Raw genomic sequence first — 20,578 nt, forward strand, 5'->3', positions numbered from 1 at the left:
GTTGTCTAGAGTTATACAAGCTCGGCAACAAGCTAAAATGGAGTTGCACAGAGAAGATGAAGTAATTCTAAAAACAAAGTTGGAATCCTGAACGACCAAAATATGTTTAAATGTAACAATATCTATGCTAATAAATGGGCAGAAATCAATACTCTGATATATTAAGAAACATTCATGAAGAAAAGGATGAAAATGTTAATGGTTAAATGTCAGCACTTTACCACTATATCCACTGAACAAACAAAATATTAAACTGTTAATATTGTGCTCAATGTGGGGACTATCATAAATTACTAACATCTATAGCACTCCTGATTTTGGCTCTGCAACATGAGGCTCATTAATATTAAGGGACTTAAGTTGCCCAAATAAATATTTGTATTTTAGTTTTCCTTATAAAAAGAGTGTGAAACAAGAAAGTGACAAACTTTAAAGGGTTGCACATTCATGTTTTATCTTTAAAAAAGCAGGTTTATAAGATTAGGGTTCATTTTAACACTGTTAGGATATTTCTAGATTATTTACAAAAACCCACACCTTTTCCCTCTTATCTGTTAACTAAGACTAACTAATATTTTCTGGTTCTGCTCAGTGAAAAAACTCAGTCTGAAATTTATTTAGTAGTGAGAGATTTTAATTTGCAAAAAATTCCTTTTAAAAAAAAAAAAACTTTGGATGAGAAATACACAGGTAAGTCAGTCAAGAACAGTCCACCACACACCCCCATCCCTCAAAGTATAGTTTCCTTCTGGTTTCTCCCCCTAAAATACTTATATAGTGATGTATCAATGGACACTAACTATATTTACTCTCTTTGTGGACTTGTTAAAAAGTTACCTTATATTTCCAGTATTTAACAAAAATATTACTAAGTTATTGGTTTAAATCAGAAACTTATTTTAAAACAGACCCATTACATAAAACATGTTTCAAAATGAGTTATATAAATCAGAAATCTAACCTCTCAGAAGCTTTGTTTCTTCCACTTTGGTTAGATGTCCTTCGTCTATGAACTTGTCTGCCAAACAAAATAAATGTTACTATCCAAGTCCATATTCAGCAAACATTTCCTTGTACATGTCTATGTCGTCCACATTCCATGACCAAATTTAAAGAGGACAGTATTACTCCATACCCCTGCTTAAACAAAAATTTGATTCTGGCATGGGAAACTAAGCAGATCATCACGCAGTTAACTATAACTTTGCTATAATGTGAAGCATAATGAATACAGCAGAAATTATGTTAAGTATTTGCTTTTACTATTTAATAATATCCATTCTTAAATACTTCAGCTAATTAATGAAGGATTAATTTTACTTTGTAAAGTTATTCTAGCGGTTTTTTATATATGACTGAAAAGTCAAACTGAGAACAATTAGCATTTACCAGCTTCTTAGAAAAACTAGATTTATGAGAAAGTGGAGTTTCTGAATTTATAGCCTCCCCAGATCTCCACTTCTAGTTCCTGTGACCAGGTGCCCACAGAGATGGCCATAAGAAGAGCCATTTTACACAAAAAGAAGAGTGGGATGATGAGCATGTATTCAAATGGGCTTGGACAGTGGGCATTTAGCACAACGTTTTGACTCCCAGGGTAACAGTCTTATTTGCGCCTCACTGCTAAGTAAGTGCCTTAGAGAACCTGTTATGGAAGACCCGAATGGGAACTGTCCTCGTTTTCCCAAAAATCAAGGAAATCTTAATACAGTGATGGGCAGTGTAAAAAAAAAAAAAAGCCACAATTAATATGAGAGATTCTAATAGCAAGGTCCCTAACCAATTTATGGAATCTTCAGCTCTTCTCCCCTTTCTCATTACAGGAAGATCTGCTTGTGTGTTTGTGTTGTTCTGGTTTTTTTGGAGCAGAAAAGATACAGTTTTTTGTTTTTGTTTTTCAAGTGGGAGAAATAGTTGTAGTGATTGTTCTGAATATAGTAAAAATGTTTACTCAAAAAGATGGGCACCCAAGAGTTTGAGGTAATCCTGCTCCAGATACAAAGTAACAGTAAAATACCCCTCCAGTGCTGAACAGGGTAAGGAGAGACAAGAGTGGTTAGAGTTGGTTATCTTTAGTTTTCCTCTGGCTGTAAGAAGCTTTGGATTTAAATCCCTGACTGCAAAAGCAATGCTCAAGTTTGTTCTTGGTCTGTACTTCACTAAAGATTGCCTCATGAAAAAGATGGATGAGGAATCAAGTAAAATGAGTGTCTCCCATACGAAGCCGGAGTGGGGAGGTAGTTTTTTTTTCTCCAAGACCTTTCAAGATTAAGTCCCCAGTATGCCTCTGGAGAGTAAAGAGAAAGTTCAGAGGAGCTATCTACACCCTAGAACAGACTAAGATCTTAAAGCAAGGATGCAAGTAGCCAAGATATTGCCCGTTAACAAGATGGAATCTTGAGCCACATTGTTGAGTACATTCACAGTGAAGAAGTGCTTTGAGAGGTTGCTGAAGCACAGGATAGTCACCCAATTCACAACTCATTTCCTCTCCCACCAATCATTCAGACCAAGCTACAGCAGTTGTATGAAGCCATGGTGGGTGGATTGTGTGTGTGTGTTGGGGGCGGGGGCACAATAGATCTCCTGCCCAAAGCATTTTCAACCCTTCTTTCCTGGCTTTGGGGGGGGGGGGGAGCAAGAGGAAGGGAGGAGCAGGGCAAAAAAGAGAAGTATCCTTTGTCTTGCCTTGTTCCATGTTGTTACAGAACTCTACTGAGGTCAGAAAAAAAAGACTGGATTTCACATATACACCAGCCACAGTTTCTTCTAGCAAGGCAAAAAAGCACCTGAGGAAGACTGCCCACCCCCCTGGAGAAGGAGCTGAACATAAGAATCCTGCATCCACATTAGCTACTCACCTGCCTGATTTATAGATGAGAATGACTCCATTCGTAACAGTGGCAGTCACATCATAAAACAATTAGTTAGAATGAATGTGTGACTAGTTTAGGGCAGCAAAATGTGTTGCAGATTTTGGACTCTGCACAAATCCATGCATGGTCAAAACTAAAAGCAGTCTACAATTAGTGTAAAAAAAAGAAGTTGGTCTTTTTTGACCTTTGTCTATTTTCCTGGCCAACTCAAATTGCTTTCAGCAGTGTATTTTCTACATGTTTTTTATTAAGAATTCTGATGAAAAAAACTAATTTTTAACGTTTCCTCCACCACAGTGATTCATAGTGTGTTCATGTGTGTAGAGACAGTTTATGAGTTTAATACAGGCTTTGCAGACCACAGTTTGATTTTTGGCATAACTTCTTCAGTAAACCCAACATCACACATGAATACAGCTGATTGATTAAAAGCTGCTATTGATGTTTTCCATTTGTATACTGTACAACAGTTTAACAATAGTATGCAAGATGCCATGAAGTATCAACAAAGTTCAAAGCAAATGGAAAAGTTTGTTTTGACTTGGCCATATTTATATATAGTAATAAATACACAGGACTTGGTGATATATGTAGGAGATTTTGAGACCCTGCAAACCAACTTTGGAATGTGGCAACATAGTTTTGAGCAGGCTAGACTTAGAGTGAATATTGGTAAAATCGAGGCTATGACAAGTGTGGGGAGCAGGACCATAAAGGACATCACAGACAGACAGCTTAGAAGTGTGAAATAATTTAAATACCTGGGATCAATGGTTGGTGCCTATGGTGCCATCCTGCGATATGCCCAGCATTTTGGTGCAAATGGAGGGAACTGACTCCAGTTCCTTGTGACAAGAAGATACCAATAATGTTAAAAATTACAGTGTAAAAAACTAATTTGATCCATCCAAATATATGGGACCGTGACTAGGCCAGCCATTAGAAAAGATTTCAGTATGCTCTCCACTACAGAAATGAAGATGTTCAGATGGAAAGACATGCCGTGATGGGAAACAAAATGAGGTTCTTAAGGGACTAATGTGGGGGTTGCTCCAATTGAAAACAAATTGAGGAAAACTAGGCTATGCTGATTTGAGCATATCCAGCAGAAACCGGAGAGCTATACTGGTATGATTGCTCTTGCAGTGGTTGTGGGTGGAAGATGACCAAGAGGGAAAGCAAAGTCTTGATACATGGACTGGGTATTAGCGGACCTTAGAGAGACCAATCTGTACAACACCCTGGAATTCAATCACGAGTTTTGGAAGAATTCTATAAAAGCTGCAACCCCAAATAGGGAAGTAGCAAGAAAGTAAGCAAAGAAAACCATAGGACCAAATTCGGCTTTCTTTACTTAAGATTAGCACCTTATTCCACAATTCTGCAGTAAGTTATTACTCAACATGAGTAAGGCTAGCAGACACTGGATTTGTTAGAGAATCTGAAGTACTCCTGTCTGTATATTTTTGAGAAACTTATTTTCGAGAGGGGCTTACAAAGTAAACTATTTGAAAAAAAACAGATATATCCATATTTTTGGCTGAATATGTTTATGCATTTGTTAAAGATTTTGATTACCATACCAGAACTGATATTCTCCAATGACTGCTCCTTGAGAAGCTGGCATGCTTATACAGTATAGTAGTTTATTTTAAGAATTATTTACTGAGACTGTGTACTTCAGAGGTAAAGTGCAAATAATTGTTTTAAAGTTAGATTGCATGTTTGCTTCTTTATGATGAATGAATGTGGCCTGAAGGGTTTTGGGGGGGCTTTTTTAGGGTTTTCTGCTTGATTTTCTACCTTAGAATTACCCTTTGTCTTCTTAATTTATATTTTAGTATCTTTGGGACAGGGACTGTCTTATTATTATTATTTGTATTACTACAATAATCGTACCTAATCATGGACTAGGACCCCATTGTTTGAGGCACTGTGTGTTCATACAGCATATAGCACAATAGTGCACTGTAATTATTACTACTACTCTAGTAATAATAATGTTAAGTCTTCTAAGCTCAGAACAGTTTAGGTGCATCAGCTCACAATAAACATGTTGGATCTTTAACAAGAACATCTTTTATCCAAAGTGACAGTGTCTGAAGTTACATAGGAGTTAAAAAATAATTATCCCGCATGTTTGAAGTCTGACTAAAAATGCTTTCCCTTAATTGCTCACAAGTAACTCTTTAAGCTTTATCATTTTATTAATATTCAGACAAAGCATTAGAGCGTCTTCAAGGGCAGACAAAACTTTAAGCCCATTTAATATATCAGAAAGAAGCAAAAGGTCACAAGCCCAATTTTCCCCTTTGTCGGTCACCTTTAATGTCTCCCATATGTTATTTATGAAAATAGAAATAACCAGTAAAATAATTAAAAGAAATTTCCACTTTTAAAAATAAAAAACTTGCTTAAAAGTTTAAGGGAACAGTTAGTTGTACATAAAATATACCCACTTTTATTTAAAAAAAAGCACAGAAGCAAAGGTTAAAATACCAATGGGAGAAAAAAAAAAAGGCAAAGCTTAAAATAGGAGGAAAATTGCACGTTGCATCACTTTCCTCTTATCTGCATACTGTTTTCACCACTTTTGGGATAATCAAGTGTCCCACATTAACAGCAATGTATCACTACAGACCTAACAAAAGACTGAAAAAGTGAAATCCTGGCCCTACTGAAATCAATGAGAGTTTTACCACTGACTTCAAAGTGACCAGGATTTCACCTTATAAATATGGTGAAGCAGTCCAGCAGTTAAGGCAAAAAGCAGTGAGAAATGGAGGGAATAGGTGAGGAGCAATTAACAAACATATCAAGCTACTGTCCTCCCAGACCATTCAAAACAGGGTTTCACAAAACTTTTCATAGTGTGGCCCAAATCTTAAGGCTGGGATTTTCAAACAAGCCCAAGGAAACTAGGTGACTAATTTCCATTGTATTGAATGGGGATTTTGCTGTAAATTCCATTAGGCTCCTCAGCAAATTCAGGCCTTAGTGTCTTCTGAACTATATGCCACCACTCCTGCCCCCAATTTGCGATGGCACCAACTACCTTCACTCCCATTACTGATCACATAACATCCCTGTCGCGATGACAGTAGCTGGTTACATGGATTACAATATCTATGAACACAGTAAGTATTTTGTTCTCTTTAAGAGTTAATCACAGTCTTCTGATGCTCTTCATTTCATCTTCTGTTTTTCTTTCTCCCTACTTGTGCTTTGCTACCACATAATTCCCCTTTCTTCCTATCTCTACAGACATCGTTCCCTCCTCCTCTGTGCCCTTAGAAATGCTGCTCAGCCACCACAACATCCTCTTCTCTTCTGGACACACTGTATAGCTGTCTCATTCCTTTCTCCCCTGCTGGTGCCTGGCATATCCAGTCTTACTGGTTCCTCTACTTCTCTTTTGTAGCAGCAAACACTAGCAGAGGAAGCTAGACTGACAGCTCCTTTTCAGGCATTTTTACAGATCTCCAGTCTCTCCCTGTGGAAAGAAAAACCTGGACAACTGTAAAAACTCCTGGAAACAAACAGAAAAGTCAGTATAATGTGGCTAGCTCTGTGTACTAGCTGTAATCATAGCCCAGTTGCTTTCTCTGGTGATTTTAGCATGAGTGATAATATTTGGTGTGTATTTTAAAGTCCCAGCTCCCAGAGTCTTGTGAATACAGGAGGATCACAGCCTTCATTTTTAATTAAAATCCATTTCTAGCCTTCATTGTTGCAAGGAAAAGCTTGAAAGCGTGACAAGTGTAGCCTAAATGTTCAAAACCCAAAATGTATCTGTTTTCAGGCTCATGATTTTTGTGGCCTTGACTCATGATTTCTGAACAGTTAGGGTTGGCATTCTGATAGTCCAGATTACAGTTTGGGAACTGCCCATTTAGAATTTCCAATTTCTTTTCTTATCTGCTTAGAAGGAAATATAAATTTACTCTTTCAGAAAGTTTGTTTATTTATATTTACATATTATTCCTCATTCAGTGGCTCCATTTTTTTTTAAAGCAAGAATGAAATATTACTATTTGATCAGGTTCTTGAAGTTTGGTGTTTTCACCTATCAAATTCTCCCCACTTCTTTCAATACGTTTTATCTTTTATTTTCTTATCTCTCTTACTTCAAAGGCATGTTGAAATCTTTTAGTTAAATCAAGATGATCACTTTTGTATCCTTATAGTGATAGAAGTGCTCATCCGCTTTAGTTTGCGGATCTCATGCTAAAAGGTCAACTAATATACAATTTTAATTAGCTAAAAGAGCAAACAATGCATACACCATACCACTGAAAATGAAGTTCACTTCATCAATTAGGCCAGCAAGCTCACTTTTACTATGCCTTCTGTTGGAAAGAGGAGCCTTAAGTAATCTCCAGAAAGCTTAAAACTACTGAAGATAATTTTCTTTTTAAGTCTCCACTTGAGAAATTTTGGATCAGTCCCTAAAGTTTTGGAAGATACAGCCCATGCCATTTTTTAATGGAATTAACCTGTATTTAATTTCATGTATTTTGGTTTATTGATAATTTTTCTTAGGTCTTCTGAAATGGGCATTAAGAGTATTCTGATATAAATTAAATGTATAATACTGTATTCCTCACCTTAAAAAGCAGAAACCCACCAATAAATTCATACTATGCGATGTTCATTACATTTTGGCAGTGAATCTAAGAAACACAACAGCGGTCAACATGCATAACTACAAAAATCAATTGTCAAAGAAAAGTATTGCCTCATTTCTGTTTATGCATACTTCTCTCTGCTCTATTAATTCATAAATTTAACTTAAATGTTTAAAGTTACACCTAACAAATGTTGTAAAAACCTTCCTAGCACAACAGTACTGTGTGTGTGGGGAAGCAGTGTTCTTTCTGGCGTCTCCATGCTATTAAAAAGAGTTCTATTTTCCAGCTATGCTTTCACAGTGCTTTCAGGGTTCTCCCCAGCTCGTGCTCCTGTCCCAGCTCACAGAACAAGCTAACTAGAAACAGAGTTTTTCCTTAAAGATTTGCTCCATGCAGACATGACTGTTTCTCTACTAATTATCCTGAAAACCATTCGCTCTGAAAAGCAAGTTTTTCACCTCAAGCACAAAAATTATCTGCCTTCCTACAAGATCAGTAGTAAGCACTTATGCTCCATTTCTTTACATTTTTTGGAAAATCTTATATTTCCACATGAAAATACTAGTCTCTTTTATAGTTTCGTTCCTGCAGTCACACTTGACCTAGCACAAGCTGCATTATAAAACCTTAAAATTATCAGAAATTACATATATAATGCTAAATAGAGAAGAGACAACAGGCACCATTACCTCATCCCTATCTGTCTGCTGCAGCCTGCAATGTTTATTTTAATTGGCAATGTTAGTCAGGCTTCCAGCTTCTCTTATTTTCCATGAATGTTACAAAATTAGGTCAATCTTACACACATACGGCAACATGGCAGCACTCATGCTCTCTCGCTGATAGAAAGTAATAATAGATTAAAGTGTTAAACACAGATCATGTGCTCAGCACTTTACAAAAGCAACAAAGATATCTCCTACTCGTAAAGAGTCAACTTCGTTGGAGTTCATAACGCCGTAATTCTATACTTACAGCGCATTTCCACTACTGCAGAAATATTAAGCAGTACTGATAAATGTATTTTTCATTTTTGATATTTTGGTTTTTTGTTTTAAAGTCAATGTGATGAATGCTCTGTACTCACTCTGGCACTCTATGAACTGATGAATAAAAGTGCAGTCCCCTCCACTCTTTGAAAGAAAGTGCTCTAGTAAAGAAAGAAACACTTCAGTTTACATCTCCTCATCATCTTAGAACTGATTTAACTATAAAATCTGAAATATACATTAAAATATTTGTAAATTAGGCGTTATTCTCAGATTTCAATATGATGAATCAACCGAATATACAAGCAGACAAGACATATTCTGTTGAAATAGTTAAGAATTATTTTTTGGAGATTAGAAATTTTACAGATTGTTTTTTAGACCTAGTTGCATAAAATATTGGGAAAGTATACTTAACATATTCAATTAAAAGTATGTTCAATTTTTAAAGTGTAAACTTTAATACTAAATTTTATGGAAGTTATTAATGAAAATGCATGAAAAATATGTACTTCAAGAAATATTATACTATTTCTAAAAATCTTTATTTAACAAATTTAGTAACTGATTCATTTTACAAAAATTCCTACATTTAGCACCAACTAGAACACCTGTTTCAGTTTAGCTATGTCATAAATCACACACACACACACACACACACACACCTGACTCTACTTCCACTGGCAAATCTATAGTTACACCAAAGATTTAACTCAGTGTTCACCAACAGACTTAAATTAAAAATAAATTTAGAATATATAAGATGATGCAATCCTTGACACCTTCTTATGCTGCAGTTTACTGAAATATCAAACCCCCCAGCACTGAGAGACAAGCAGTTCCTACCATTAGTATATTATTAGTTTTGAACAAAAAAAGATTAAATCCTTGCACTAAGGGGGGAAAAACATTTTTACATATTTTATTCTTAATTTGAATATTTTTATACTTATTTTAAAGAGTCTTCTTGGAGCTGAAGTGATTTTTTTCTTTGCTCTTTAATTGTAATCCCTCCTAAAATTTGAAAATACATACATACATATACACACACACACACACAGAGTTTTGTTTTTTTTACATTGGCAAAGGTTATTTTTCCTTGGGTTCTTTTGGTTGGAGTCTCATCACAATAAAACACAAAGAGATTTCGTGGAAACACAATGGTCCTGTGTGTAACATCCTGCAGTGGGTTCAATTCCCAGCTCTGCCAAAGACTTCCTCTGTAATCATGGTCAAATCACAGTCCTTGCGAGGCTCAGTTCTCCATACATAAAATGGGGATAACAATACTTCCTTTTTCATACACAGTCTTTACTCTTTAGATTGTAAGCTCTTTGGGTCAGGCACGGTCTGTCTTTTATTACATATTAATAACACCTCGTGGAACGAGGGCCTGACCTCTGCTGGGGCCTCTATTATTCTTTGTATTATAGAAAAAGGAATGGAAATATGGGGGCATAGTGAATACAGGGCAGAAGTAGGTGACAGGAGATGGGGGGAAGCATGACGGAGAATGTGAGTGGGGCAGCTGCCTATTTTTTCTAGATAGATAGAAGGAAAGGAGGAGAGCTTACTGCACAAGGTGTGAGTAACTGGAGTTCTTTGAAATGTGTCCCCCTATGGGTGCTCCACTTCAGGTGTGCTCATACCCCTTGCACCTTTAATCAGAGATTTTTGGTATTAGTGCCTATTTGGCCTGTGCATGCACCTTGTGCCCCACTCCAAAGTTATATAGGGCTGTGTGGGCAAACTGCCCACAGTTCCTTCTCTACCATGAGGCCCCCAGAGGAAACTCCAAAGCAGAGGGGAAGGGGGACAGATAATGGATCACCCATAGGAACACACATCTCGAAGATCTCCAGTTACTGCATAATCTGAGATAACCCCTCCTTCTTCCAGTAGTGTCCCTTTGGGCACTCCACTTCAGGTGACTACCAAGCAGTACCTCCAGCTGGAGGAGGGGGTTTCGGCACTAAGTCCACGACTGAAGACAATATAACCTTTTTAATAGCAGTATCTGATTTAGAAAACTGGTATGTATGGAAATCCATGTGGCAGCCTTACAAATATCCAGAATAGAAACATACCTGAGCAATGCCGTAGATGTAGATAGAGATCTTATGGAATGGGCCAACACCCTAGGAAGAGTCCATATGTCTGTAAATTTATAGCAAATGTGATACAGACAGAAATCCACTTAGAGAGTCTCCGGGTGGAAACCTCCAAACCTTTGGAGCTAACTGCATCAGATATGAACAGTCTGGGTGGCTTCCTAAATTACTTACTTCTGTCCACATAAAAGACTAATGCCCTCCTAAGCATTGAAGTGTGTAAAATGACATCCTCTCTAGAATTTGCGAAATAACCAGAAGGTGGATAACTTGGTTCAGGTAAAACTCAGATGACACCTTGGGTAAAAATTTTGGGCATGGATGTAATGAAACTTTGTCCTTGAAAAATACTGTAATATTTTTCTGCTGTTAGAGCCCCTATTTCTCCAACCCTATAAACAGAGGTGACCGTCTCGAGAAAGGCTGTCATAGGAGATAAATTAACAAGGGAAGACATAGTCATTGGCTCAAAGGGGGGAGAGCCCATAAAGGATCTAAGTACTAAATCAAATTCCCAAATAAGAGTAGGTTCCTTAACTTGGGGGAAAAAAGATTCCCCAATCCTCTCAGAAACCTTACAGTTGTAGGATGGGAAGACTGAGAATACCTCAACCACTGCATGGAAGGCTGTTATAGCCACCAAGTGGACCCTGATAGAGCTCATGGATAATCCTATCTTTTTTAGCTCTAGGAGGTAATCAAGGTATGATTGAGAGGGAATAATCAACAGGTGGAACACTTCTCTGGATACACCTCAGGCTGATACTTTTTCTCTTGTAGAGGTAAGTATCTCATGGAATCTTTCCTACTCTTCAGTAATACCTGTTGTACCTCCCTATTGACTAGTCCCATGAATCATCAAGGAGCCAAGCTTTGAGATACAGTATCTTCAGGTTGGGATGAAGAGTGAGGCTGGCATCCTAGGAAAGGAGATGAGGAGCGGGCAGAAGGCTAATTGCCTGACCGATGGCTAGGTGAATTGGATAAAGATACCATATCTGTCTGGGCCACACTGGGACTATTAATACAATTCTGGCTTTGTCATGCTTTATCTTGTTTCTTACATTCAGAATCAGGGGCATGGGGGGAAAAACATATAGAAGACTTCTTGTTCATGGAACAAGGATGGCAGCTCCCAAAGAGAAAGGACCCAATCCCCTTTCTTGAGAAAAATGTTTGCATTTCTTGTTGGTCACAATGGCAAAGATCTATTTTTGGAACCCACTAAGTCAGAAAAATTTGACTGAAAATCAGAGGTTCCAACTCCCATTCATTGTCCTGTGAGAAATGCCTGCTGAGGTAGTCTTAACCTGTTCTGTTTCAGTAAGTTGCTGAAATAAGAATGCAATTGGCTATATACCAGTTCCAAAGCTTTAATGCTTCATCACAAAGGGAAGGGGGACCTTGCCCCTTCTTGTTGGTTGATACAGAACATGCAAACTATGTTGTTCATGAGGATTTTTATTGACTTGTTCTTGATTAAAGGCAGGAAGTGGATACAAGCATTCCTGACTGCCCTCAGCTCAAGAAACCTAATGTGCAGTTGTCTCTCTTGGGTAGACTCTTTGCCTTGGGTAGTGAGGGTCCTTAAGTGTGCCCCCAGCCCAGAGATGCATCTGCCATTATGGTGATAGAGGGAGGAGGCTGAACAAACCAAATCTCTGGTCAGACATTATCCGGGTTCGTCCACCAATTGAAAGTCTCTTACCTGATGAGGGACTGACACGAACCTGTTTAAGCTGTGTTCGTTCAGAGTAAAAAACAGTCCTGAACCAACCCTGGAAACACAGAAGGCAGAGCCTGGGAAGTGGCATCACAAAGGAAACCTGCCATGTATCTGAGTATTTGAAGACAACTTATTGATGTCTGTGGGCTGATATGAATCTTTGAGATGAGATTTACCAATGTTGAGAATCTGTTGGGGTGAGGGTGGAGGTGGGGAGTTAAACCCTGGCTGATACAGTGTCTAAGGAGGCTCCTATGTACTTTTTTTTCCCCTACGTTTCTTTTTTAATACCAGGCTCAAAAGGGGATTTCTTGATGTTGAACTGCAACGCTAGTTTGCAGAACAGGGATCTCATTATCTTTGTGGTATTGAAAACCTAGTTGTAAGGCCAGCCATTGAGTAGCCATCAAGGTATGGAAAAATGATTATCCCCAGATGTCAGAGGTCAGCTGTGACCACCACCTGCACGTTTGAGCACACACTTGGGGCAGATGAAAGAACAAGTGGGAGCACTCGATACTTCAGGTGTTCTACTGAAAAGCACAGGAATAGTTTGAGACATGGGTGAACTGTGATATGAAAATAGGCATCCTGAAGGTTGAGGGCCAAAAACTAATCCCCTGATTCTAGTGATGGAATTATGTCTGAGAGAGGCACTATCCTGAATTTCTGTGACTTGACAAAATTGTTTGTCTTAGATTCAAAATCGATCTCGATTCTCTGTTCCTCTTTGGGTCCAGAAAAGAGTGGGCGCAAAACCCTTTTCCTCTGTGCTGAATAGTTCCTTGTACAGCAGCCATTGGCAGAAGTGAATCAACTTCTTGCTTTAAGAGATGCTTGTGAGAGGGGGTCCCTAAAGAGGGATGGGGAAGGGGGCTGGATATAGGGGAGGGAGGTAAAATGGATAGCGAACCCTGATATAACCTCCAGCATGCAGTAGTCTGATCTGATTGTTTGTCCCATTTTCTTTCCGCATGGGAGAGAGCCTCCAAAGGGTTGAAAGTGAATAAAATATATATGCAGCTCGATGTTGTGGGATATTTCCAGGCTCTCGAGCAGACTATCATCTGACCATTAGTTTTGACAATGACAGCTCAGTAGCGGGTGCAGAGGAAGCAAGTGGTCTCTTACTCGGGAACCTTGACTTTTTCCTGGGTGGTTCATATGGTCTCTGGAATTCTGAGAATGAAGTGGAGTGGGATCTTTGAGCAGTTTGGGACCTTGGATCCAGCTACAGCATTGGCTGCATCTAACGAGTTCTGTAGCGATGCTCTAGCTAACTGACTTCGTAATAATAGCCTGAAACAGGTCATGCTGACCAGACGGCAAGCGCCCAATAAAGGTGGTGAATTTAGCATATTTGAGTGATTGTATTTCGCCATGAGAGTTTCACGGTCCTAAATTGAAGAGTGATGGATAAATAGGTCTTTCTGATGAATAGATCCAGGCACTTTTGGTCCTTATAATATGGTGCAGCTTTTGCATTATATTGTCTGCCACATTGGTTTACTGCCTCCACAGCCAGGGACTTCGGTGTTGGATGGGAGAACAAAAATTCAAAGTTTTAAGCCAGCACATAATATTTCCATTTACACATTGGCAGAATTATTGTAGGGGGTTGGATGGATTTAGTAGGATCCAACAGGGCCTTCTTAAGAGGCATGGCAACTCAGGTAGAGGGAGTTCTTTGGAGAATGTCCATGAGCTTATGTTGTGACTCCCTGACCATTCACTGGTGCTCGAACCAACTTGGGGAAACAGACCCATCTTTGGTGTAGCTCCCTACTCTTGTCAAAAAGTGTCAGGATGGAAATCCTTTTGTCTGAGGTGCCAGCAAACTGTGGATGGAAATATTCAAATCAGAGGGGAATTCCTCCTTTTCAAGAGGTGGACACTAGCACTCTCTGAAGATGTTGGAGAGTCAAGCAGCACTGGGGAAAGGTCAGACCTGAGCAACCATGCTTGTTTTGGTACTGATAACCTTTCAGTGCTGACTAACGAGGGAGACTCTGGTTCCCTCAAAACTAGACCCCTTGAGAATCTGAACTCATGGAGTACTCATGGAGTACTAGGCGGGTTTGAAGAGCAGGACCCTGTTTTGTGGTCAGTACGGAGGCTCTATGCTGCTCTGGCAAGTCTACTCTGGTTTAAGTAGAGGGTACTAATGATGGTGTCTTCCCACTACCAAGGTTATCTTAGTGACCAATTTAAATGTAGACATTACTGAATGAGTTGTGGGTACCATTCTCACAGAGGGGCAGGCTTCAACGATGCAGTGACTGGCTTGTGCGGCACTGAAGATCTCAGTACTGAGGCATGCTTGTTGTTCTTTTTCTCTAGTGAGCCTAGAGCCCTGGACACAGGATTGTATCGAGAGTATCTGGATCCTCAGCCATACCCAGAGTGGGATGAGAGGTCTCTGCCATGGTCTTGCTCTGCAGGGACCAAGGTCTATTTTAGATTAACTCCTTTTGTGGGGAATGACTCCCTTTTCTATGGGTCTTCTCCATGGACAGATCAAGATGAACATGCCAAAGTTGATGGAGCACTCAGCAACCAAAGTCCTGGGGGGGTCTCTTGATCTGGATCTGAGGCCGGATAGAAGGAGTGCTTCATCATTAAGAGACTCAGTTTTAGCTCCCAATTTTTCCTTGCTCGGTCTTTAAAAGCGGAGCAGATGGAATACTTTTGTGAGATACAGGACTCTCCCAAGCACCAGATACAATTGGAATGCCTGTCACTGATTGGGATAGCCTCCCAGCAAGAGATGCACTGCCTGAAGCCAGGAGAGCCTGACAGAAACAGGGGCAACAGTATTCAGAAGGGGAATGTCCCCTTCCACAAAGGGGAAAGGGATTGAGAGAAAGTCCCCCTAAATTTCTAAATAAAACTAAAGAAAAAAAATAATAAAGAAGGGTAACTAAGCTAAATAGACTTAGAAAGTATGGCACATTAATGCTCCATCTCAGGCCAAGGTGGTTGACAAGGAACTGAGGGCAGCTCGCCCACACAGCCCTACTTGTCCTTTTGGAGAGGGACACAAAGAAGTGCAGGGTGTATGCACGGGGCGAACACGAACGATTATGTATTTAGATTAAATTTTGAACCTCAGATGACCACATACAAATTGGGAGTGCAAGGCTTCCCCATAGAGTTGAAAAAACCCACAGCCAACAAAAAAAACAATGATATATTTATTTATCTAAATATCATTTTAAAACCAATTTGACTCTTACATTTCAGGGCTTGGCTCATCATTTTGCAGTGCTTAGAGGTGGCGGTACAGTCACAACAATGGGGAGAGAATTTTCAAAATGAAAATACGGCTGTAAACCCACAAAAATTGGCGTATGCATTAACTGAAATGACTGAAAAATTTCTAGATTTGACAGTTCCTTTCAACGTTTTTGTTCTAAAATACATACATCTGTAATCTGGAAGTCCACAATTTAAAAAAATAAATAAAACATTTCAGCTTAGCTTTAAGCTACTCTTGTCCAAAGTAGTATATTACTTTCTGAAAAAAATCCTAACCCTCAATTTTCTTATGGTTTGGAAAGCATGAAGATTAAAAGTAGTCATGGTGCACCCAAGTGTTTTCTACAGGATACGTCACAATTTCAGTAACTGAAAACATGACATTTCAGTTTTAAACCATTCTTTCACTTACAAAAAAGTGAACTCACTTTCTTATGGAAATTTTTTTTTAATCGCTTTCTAGAGATTAAAAACAACTCCACATCTGAAGAGCTTTCTTAAACAATTATTAAAATGTCATTAAGGTTAAAATTCCAAAGTTTTGAAACTCTGGACACTAAGATAGAATGCTACATCAGTAAAAAAAATAATCTACAGCCAATCCGGTGACTTGGCAGTAGGTCAGAGAAATACCATACACAAAAGACATTAGCACTAAGGAGTAAGAGACAATATGCATCATAGTTAAGTGTCTGGAATTCAGGATGGAGTTAGGAGAGATAACTGGTACTTAGGGGACTTTAGTATATAACTAAAGTTAATCACACTTTCACTTTCTTTAGGTATCAATCTAAGTTTTCCCCATGTGTGTTTTACACATTCTGAGATAGCTACAAACCTCACGTAAGAAGCCTCCGTTTATATAAAAATCTAATAAAGGATCAATGTATAGTATTTTAAAGTTTGCTTCAAAATGCATATGGCACTTATAAAGGCTGCAAACATTGGTCAATCAAACTCTCTACACAAGTGTTTTCTGCTAGACAATTCACAGCATCATCAATCTCCATGGAGGCCATGCAATACAGTAAGCACGTTAACGGCAGTAAGAAATCTATTAGTGGAAAGAGAATGTCAATAAATATAAAAGAAGGAAATGGTAGAACTTCAGAACCCTGTCTGGAATAGCACTGGGGGCAAGGTTAAGCATGGTAAAGGGAGAATTCATGCTTGAAAGATGGAGACAAAAATATTGACAAAAATAAGTCTGCATGCTAAAAGTTATGACATACTTAATATGCAAGCAAAATGGAACTCCCAAAATTAAGCCCTATAGAAGAACTCATTCCGCTTGGAAAAAAATACTGTATTAGCAGTAACAACCTTTTTGACTCTATAGAAGTAGAATAAACATTTTTTAAAAGCATTGGATCTGAACTACTATGTGCCAGTTTATTAAATAAGATTAGTGATCAAAAGCAATAATGCTTCCAATCAATATTTAGTGTGGCAGATAAAAGAACATCTTCAGCATTCACCAAGCGAAGTTATTTTACAAGTCCTTTATTGCAAAAATATTTTTCCATTTTAGCACCATTTACAGTACATATTTTCATGAGACACAAAAAATTTAAATTATGATTATTTATTGCAAAACTTAAGTCTTTTCCAACATTTTATAATCTCAAGCACTCTATGCCCAGTTCTAGCCTCACACATGAGCACCACACTGTATGTGGTCAAAGCCTGGGGTTGATTACTACATATGGTGTGATAATGCACACTTTTTGACAGAAGGAAAAAGCAACCCCAGTCTTAAAAATATATAGGTAATTAAACCCCCAAAAAGTAAAGTTTAAAAAAGTATATTTAACTTAAAAGGACACAGGTCATAAAAAATCATTTTAAATTCCTTTGTGGAAAAAGGAGGTTACTGTATCTGTTTTATTAACATCTCCGATAAAAACTGCATTTTAAAAATCTTATTTAGTTTTTACTATTTATGCTGTGTATATACTTATACTTTTCACTCAAGGTAGACTTTGAAAACATTCACTTGCTTCTAATAGTCAGGCCTATTTACTTACCTCTTCTGACTTACTAGTTGAAGAGTATAATGTCTGGGTGGCAAGCAAGTACAAAAATGTTTACACTGATTTTTTAAAAGTAATGAAACTATTTCTGCTAATATAGTTGCAGGATCCTGACATCTTAGGCAGACTTCCTTTGAATTCAATGGGAGTCCATCTGAAGAAAGGTTAAGCTATTACTTTCTGGTTTGGCTCATTAGGTTTTGAAAAGCCTCATTACAAAACCTAGATTTGAAGTCTAACCAAAAAGACTGCCTTTTTAACAGGTGACAATCTACATATTTTTTGTTTTAAAAAAGTAACAGGAAATATTAAAAACAAAACCTTAGAGAATAAACACAATTTGTTCAAGTTTAAACAGCAACTATAAGAAAAAAGTTAGTCTTTATTTAGGATACACTACCTTTTTCTGCACTCCCATTAATTTTAGGTATGAAGTCATCAACTTGTATGCCTACAATTAAGAAAGGGTATTATTTCTGGATTCAAGCGAAGTATTTTATGTAGAGCACTGTGTAATGTAATTGGCTTTCCATACTGTCTCCTTATCCTAAGTATTGACGCAAAAATCAAACCAAATAATCTATGTTAGGACACATGATACAATTTAATGATACTTTCTTGCACAACAGATCCTGTCACATATTGATCAAATGTGTCAAAAATTACCATCAAGTAAGTAAAAAAAAATTATTTTTTTTTAAAACAACATTTTCCTACACAAACATATTTGAGTTCACAAGCAAGCAATGGACAAAAGAAAAACTTGATGAATATTTTAAATAGCAGTGCCCTCTTCTGGTATTTTGTTACATTGATATTACTTTCAATTTTAACATGTCAAATGCAACTATGATCAGTGATTAAGAGGAAACAACAGCCAAATGCATAATTTTAAATGCTTTTTTCTTACTGTCAGCAATATCTAGATCATAAGAATTGCTATAATATAATTAATGGGGTAAAAATTTAAAGATGAAATCCAGCTTTAAGCAAAGAACATTAATATCACACCTACCTAAGCTGTTGTGTTCTTTAAGAGTTTTCTCTTGCAGGTGTTCTAACCGTACTGTAAACAGAATTCCAAGAAAAAGATATTTCACAGATTAAAAGAAAAAAGATAAAATCAAAGTATTTTTTGACTAGATGACTGACCTTGTAAAGCAGTTAGCCGTTCATTGGTGAAATCATTATCTGCTTGCAAAGCTTCTATTTTTGCCTGAAGCTCTTGTTCTCGCTCTTCCATTTCATTTATTTTATGTTGCAATTCCTTTTTCTCTGCCTGACCCTTCTGTTGGATTTCCTCTTGTCTTCCTTCTGCCACCTGATCAAATGTGAGAAAAAATTAAGTTATAAGACAACGATGCACTAATTTGAATGTGAGTGAACATTCAGATGTGACTCCCTTTTTAGCCACTCTAATAAAGAAAGTTTAATACCCATCTGTAACCTTTTTCTACAAAGCCGTTTCCAGAAGTAAGTTCATGGAAAGCTTATTTATTTCATATAGATACATTTTCTCCTGTATTTCCATTTCTTTAATGTAATTCCACAGCAATTTATTCCACAATTTGTCCTAAAAGCCACTGTCCATCAAGACACACCTTGTTTGGAACCATAACAAAAGATAAAACATCCCAGAACAATTTCTACATTTTATTTTCAATAATTTTATAGTAAAACAAAACAAACATCTCAGTTTTATGTGGACAACATAGGTGTCCAAAGAACTTTTTAGGACAGCTGAACTGCTTCAGTTTCTCATTTCACCAATCAAAATGCTTAGGTTCATGAAACAGGTCTGTATTGTCATTTACCAGCTTGAAAGAGAGCTGTGTCACTCCCTCTATGGTGGTAAAAAAAAGTTACCTTGAGAATGTTATTACTAGTTTTTACTTAGCAATGTTAGATTGCAAGGACTAACAATTGCAGAAGGTTAGATAAAGTTCTGTTCCTACCTTCAGTTTGTCAGAGAGGTCTTTAATTTCATTTACAGCTCCATTGTACTTGTTTGCTAATTCTCTTAATTCTTCCTGAGTCCGCTCATTCATTTCTTTCAGGTGAGTACATTCATCTTCAGTGTTACTTAAACTTCGCTATAAGGAAAAAATTAGTGCATGTGAAAACCAAAAAATAGCGACAGTTTATGAATATTGAAGTTTGATACTGAAGATTTCAATTTATGACAAGAAATATGATCTAAAAACCTCTTTGCTTCAAATGGTTAATAAAGGCCAAATGGATAGATCAAATGTTGGCAAAAATATTACCTATTTAAAAACACCTTTGTAACATTCAATTTAAATAAGAATAACCACACATTAAGTGGAGAAACAAGTTGTGTGTGTAAGAAAAAATGAGAGTAGGCTCTGGAGAAAAAATGGTTACTAACCTTCCATAACTGTTCTTCGAGATGTATTGTGGATATCCATTCCACACTAGCTGCGTGCATGCCACCTGCACTGTGGCTGGAAATTTTTCCTTTACTGGCATCCATTGGGCCAGCTCTAGCGCCCTTTGGAGTTGCGCACTTATGCACTGATATAAGAGGTGCCACTGGCCCCGCACCTTCTCAATTCCTTCTTGCTGGTAACTCCAACAGAGGGGTAGGATGGTGGGTCATAGAATGGACATGAGAAACATCTCAAAGAACAACAGTTACGAAAGGTTAGTAACTGTTTTTTTTTCCTCTGAGTGCTTGCTTATGTCCATTCCATGCTAGGTAACCCACAAGCAGTTCCCCAGGAAGTGGGCTCGGAGTTCATGGACATGCTGACTGCAACACTGCTCTCCCAAAACTGGCATTGTCCTGGGCTTGTTGGATGATGGCGCAGCATGAACTGAAGGTATGAAGAGACAACCAGGTCATGGCTCTGCAGATGTTGTGGATTGGTACCTGTGCAAGGAATGCTGCTGACGAAGCCTGGACTTTTGTGGAATGAGCAGTCATAGTAACT

General features: G+C 37.8%; 1 protein-coding gene across 28 annotated transcripts in view; it reads right to left on the reverse strand.

Annotated features, from left to right (window-relative positions):
* Positions 1–20,578, reverse strand: part of SLMAP (sarcolemma associated protein) — a 161,790-nt gene that overhangs the window by 35,919 nt on the left and 105,293 nt on the right. For 9 of the 28 annotated variants that reach the window (XM_073351475.1, XM_073351469.1, XM_073351466.1 and 6 more), the window contains exons 10-15: positions 19,580–19,717; positions 18,777–18,945; positions 18,640–18,690; positions 18,025–18,075; positions 8,595–8,657; positions 962–1,018 (exon numbers count right to left, since the gene is read on the reverse strand). In XM_073351475.1, the coding sequence (XP_073207576.1) occupies positions 962–1,018; positions 8,595–8,657; positions 18,025–18,075; positions 18,640–18,690; positions 18,777–18,945; positions 19,580–19,717 (529 nt within the window). Of the gene's footprint in view, positions 1–961; positions 1,019–3,637; positions 3,722–8,594; positions 8,658–18,024; positions 18,076–18,639; positions 18,691–18,776; positions 18,946–19,579; positions 19,718–20,578 lie in introns of all 28 variants that reach the window. The other 19 variants (XM_073351457.1, XM_073351460.1, XM_073351445.1 and 16 more) reach the window with 8 other exon arrangements.

This window comes from Lepidochelys kempii, chromosome 7 (genome assembly GCF_965140265.1).
Source record: "Lepidochelys kempii isolate rLepKem1 chromosome 7, rLepKem1.hap2, whole genome shotgun sequence".
Lineage (NCBI taxonomy): Eukaryota > Metazoa > Chordata > Testudines > Cheloniidae > Lepidochelys > Lepidochelys kempii.